Here is a 4,202-nt window from a genome sequence, read left to right on the forward strand (position 1 = left end):
TTTCCCAACAAGGTAGTTCTCAATAGTAAATCTAAGGTATTTTTCTTTGAGCCTCAACGTGCCCTTCGTGAAACGTAAGCCCATTACTTCATTAAAAGTTTATCCATAATGTTATAATCAAAGACTCACAAGTCATGATCCAAAACAAGTTCCCCACTCAAAAATGCAAGGAATTTTACTTCACCATGAACAAATTGTTAGTTTCAAAGCGCTCTGGTAATTCACTCGAGTTGAGATGGGTGTCGACGCGTGGTTTTAGTGATCCCAGTGGTTCTGATTGTTCGTTTAATTAGTGTTTAGTGATATTGTTGCACTGTTTATTGTTGTTTATCACATGTGGTTATGTATGGTTAGATCATGTATATGTATTTGTTTCGGATAGTAGGAAATGTACTTTGTTCAAGCCGATCAAGGATCTACTCAAGTGAATCATTGGATCTGCAACAACTGTAACTTTACTAGATCGTCCATATCTTGATTCATTAGAATGTAATTTAGTTCTTGCCATCAGTAGTTTCAAGGCACTCATTATTCCAATATTTCGATTGGGTCGAGATGGGTGTAGTCACAGGGTTATGGTGGTCCCAATGGTTCTGATTATTTGTTTCGTTAGTGTTCAGTGATTGATTTGTTGATCATGTATATGTCTTTGTTTCGGATGGTAGGATACTTTTGCTCAAGTAGATTGCAGGATCTACTTAGAATTGTTAAATCTACATCAAGTTTAACTTTACTACATTGACTGGTTAAATAAGAAAGTGAATTAGTAAGTCATCAACCGCAAAGCAAAGCATATTCGTAGAACTCACTCTCAACTAAAAAAGTCTTCTCTCTCTATCAATCAGCAACAACTGAACGGGGAGTGGCTTATAAAATGACTTTAAGTTGGTGTGCTCACCTAGCAAGAAAGACCCGACCCTGACAACCAAGTAAAAATAAAAAAGAAGGAAGAGAACAATAGTCCCTCAGCAAGTGGAGACGGGCAGATTGGAGACAATTGGTTGTGACGGGTGTGTGTCAACTACCATGCGGGTGATGACCAAAAGAAAATAAACCCGTTACTAAAGTGAGTTGACAAGAGGTGTTAAAATGGGTGTATCTAGTCGATTAGCAAACTACCGCCGGCCAGAGAAGGTTCTTAGGTTCAAAAAACGCGTGCCATCTTTTTTTAAACAGAGCAAAAATGGAGATGCAGAAACTTGTGGGTGTGCCTCAGCTCATGGCTAATTCACAAATAGTAAGCATACACCTTTGCAACAAAAAAGGCGAAAATCAATCACCCATCTCCATTACCATTTATGAAACGCAAGTTATGTTCTGTTCACGTCACCACCAAATTGAATTGAACATGGTGACGAAACTAGAGGACTTGTAACTGTCAATCCCCATTTACCATACAAACACTACAATCACTTGAGCATGACACATCGAAAACACAGTCAAGCATGTTAATGACTGGACCATTTCAACATGACTTGAAAAGAGACAGGAACCTAACAATTGCAAATGTTACACATACAGAAGTCGGTTTATGATTTCATAGCACATAATAATATAGTCATTTACAAGAGAACCATAATTACACCATCGATTTCTGCAACAAATAATAAACATCATATACGAGCCCCAGCAATCGCCACTATCACAGTAGTAATCAGAAGTTATATCAACTTCGAATAACACACAATTCCTAGTTGCCCCTAAAACCTAAAGTTCAAATCCTTAACTCTCCAAATAGCATTCAAGGGGTAATCTGATGATGAAGAGCTCTTGTTCCTTTTTTGTACTTAACGTTTTCACTTTCTTCTTTTTCCTTTTTCTTCTTTTGCTATTTATTCCTACCGACTTCTAATACTTTAGATTGATAGCAAACGGACAATAAATGGAGACATAGACTAAGCAATAGAACAACCATTTCATCATGCTCAAGTAATTCAGCAATAAAACTCACAAATCAGAAGTTTTGAAGAGAAGCAAGCCACTGATCCATGTACTTGTTGCCCTCTGCAAATTAAAAAAGAAAAAAAGTTGCAGCGAATTAAAAGTTTAAAACCCTGTTGAAGTTTGAATAGAACAATTCATTTACAAAGTGTGACATATAATACTCAGCCAATCAAACTGCTCAACAAATTTAATCTACCTCACTGCTTCACAAGTTAACTTAATGAACAACATTTAAGGATAACAATAGGCAAATAGTTGAAACTTGAACATCATGTATATAAATCAATATTAAATCCAGCAACCACAATGATTACCATCTTTATTCTTATTGTGGTGTTCAGGTGCCTTTTCTTTTAAAAATAAAAAACCAAAAAATGTACAATGTATTCTAAGCACTAGCAAAAGATTCCACAATGACCACATGCAGACAAAGCAATTATTTCACAAAATTTGTACATGAGTAATTTATGTATCAAAAAGACTAGACACAATCATGAAATGAACAATTGAAATTGCATGAAGTACAAGCCATACCAGCAGGGAAACCATTAGTGAGAACATTTAAGAACTGATTATGATTACTGGGCTGCTGTTGTTCATCAATATCTTCCATCTTAAAAGCCTTGCAATCATTTCTATAACATGGAACCAAAACTGCAAAACTGTTGTTTGCATCAGAATCAGCATCCTCATCATCACTCTGGAAAAAATCAGGTGCATGAGGTTCCATCCACCCAATAGACCAGTCTGAATCATATGAAGACTCTTCAGATGCTGATAAACACACACCATCTGATGGTACCAAAACGACATCGTACTCTTTATCCACTACTTTTTTCCTTTCTTCCCTACTTTGCCATTTCTTCTTCACCTTCTTTGAAGATGATAACTTTGCATCCTTCTTCTTTGAAGAAGAAGACAATTTCATTGAATCAGATGATGACCCAGAAGATATAATAGAATCTTTTTCCTTCCCATTACTCCAATACCACCATGAAAGCCGGGTCAATGAAACTGACATTTTATCGAACACTTGGTGTGCATAAAAATTCAAACTTTTTAATTCCTTAACAAAATTGATAAATCAATAAAAACCTAATCACTATCTGATGATCAAAAGGGGAAATTTCACAAAAATTCAGTTTTACCCTTAATACACACACGCACAAACTAAAAAACACACAGTTAATGATTAGGCAGCACTCAAATCATAAATATTTATTTACAAGTTGGTTCATTTAATTCCATAACAATAAATACTTGAACTTTAAGTGATGTTATCCACCAAAACCAACAACAATTAATCAAATTTTTAGTAACGATGATCGGCAAAGATTAAAATCATCCGAGGGTAACAAAAATCAAATGATTATGAATAAAGTTAGATTGCTGAAAACTAAAAAAATATAGTTTCGAGCATCGCCATGAATTTGTAACCCTAAGGATGGAAGAAGTGGAATTATTAATCGGTTGTGTGATGAGGGTTCTGTGGGAGAAATGAAATGGAATGATGTATAGATACAGAAGATATAATTATTATTATTTTATATATGTATATATGTATATATATATATATATATATACAGATGTACAGAAGGAATTAGAGATAACAGAGAGGGAGAAAATGTTTAGCGTGAAGAGTAAAACAAAGTTGCCGAAAGTACAGTGGCACCCCCTGCATTTCAGTTCTTTTTATAAAAACTAGTAACAATTTTCATTTTAAAATTAACAGGAGAATCTTGTTATGTGATTTATTAGTTTTAGTTTTGATTGTGTGGTACTATAATTTTTTTTAACTGACGATTTTTTGGTATCAGTGGATCATTTATTTCAACGATCCTCATCATATGCTTGTATCACACACGTCCGGCAAAAACCCGAACTCGATCGACGGTATCCGGGAACACATCTATTCGGGCAGCGTTCCTGGGTAGAGGTCCTTAAACGAATCCGGTAAAACCTCTCTATAAGGTCAATATATACCACCATTATTGGTGTTCAATTGTTTTAAAGAAATTATGTCATCACTAAGGATCAAACTCATGACATCTCCCTATTCTATGACACAAAGTATATGAGGGGAACTGTTAGGCTATGCCTGTAAGTTCTTTGCATGGTACTATTTTACATAAATTATCATAACTTCAACCTATATAATGCAGTTTAGACATTATTATTATTATTATTATTATTATTATTATTATTATTATTATTATTATTATTATTATTATTATTACCGTCCTCTAAAACACAAAACC

General features: G+C 34.5%; 1 protein-coding gene across 1 annotated transcript; it reads right to left on the reverse strand.

The window, feature by feature from the left end:
• Window positions 1-1,500: 1,500 nt before the first annotated feature.
• Window positions 1,501-3,472, reverse strand: LOC139858232 (uncharacterized). Its single transcript, XM_071847095.1, has 2 exons — window positions 2,479-3,472; window positions 1,501-2,004 (listed from the first exon to the last, which is right to left on the reverse strand). The coding sequence occupies exons 1-2, from the start codon at window positions 2,963-2,965 to the stop codon at window positions 1,955-1,957; spliced, it is 537 nt and encodes a 178-aa protein (XP_071703196.1). The 5' UTR covers window positions 2,966-3,472; the 3' UTR covers window positions 1,501-1,954.
• Window positions 3,473-4,202: the final 730 nt, after the last annotated feature.

This window comes from Rutidosis leptorrhynchoides, chromosome 7, assembly GCF_046630445.1.
Source record: "Rutidosis leptorrhynchoides isolate AG116_Rl617_1_P2 chromosome 7, CSIRO_AGI_Rlap_v1, whole genome shotgun sequence".
Taxonomy (NCBI): Eukaryota; Viridiplantae; Streptophyta; class Magnoliopsida; order Asterales; family Asteraceae; genus Rutidosis; species Rutidosis leptorrhynchoides.

What these genes read in the sequence shown, in the direction of transcription:
- LOC139858232 (XM_071847095.1), bottom strand. Translation starts at nt 2,965, where the DNA reads ATGTCAGTTTCATTGACCCGGCTTTCATGGTGGTATTGGAGTAATGGG. An exon ending in CACTAATGGTTTCCCTGCTG is followed by an intron (nt 2,005 to 2,478) that starts GTATGGCTTGTA and finishes TTTAATTTGCAG; the next exon opens with AGGGCAACAAGTACATGGAT.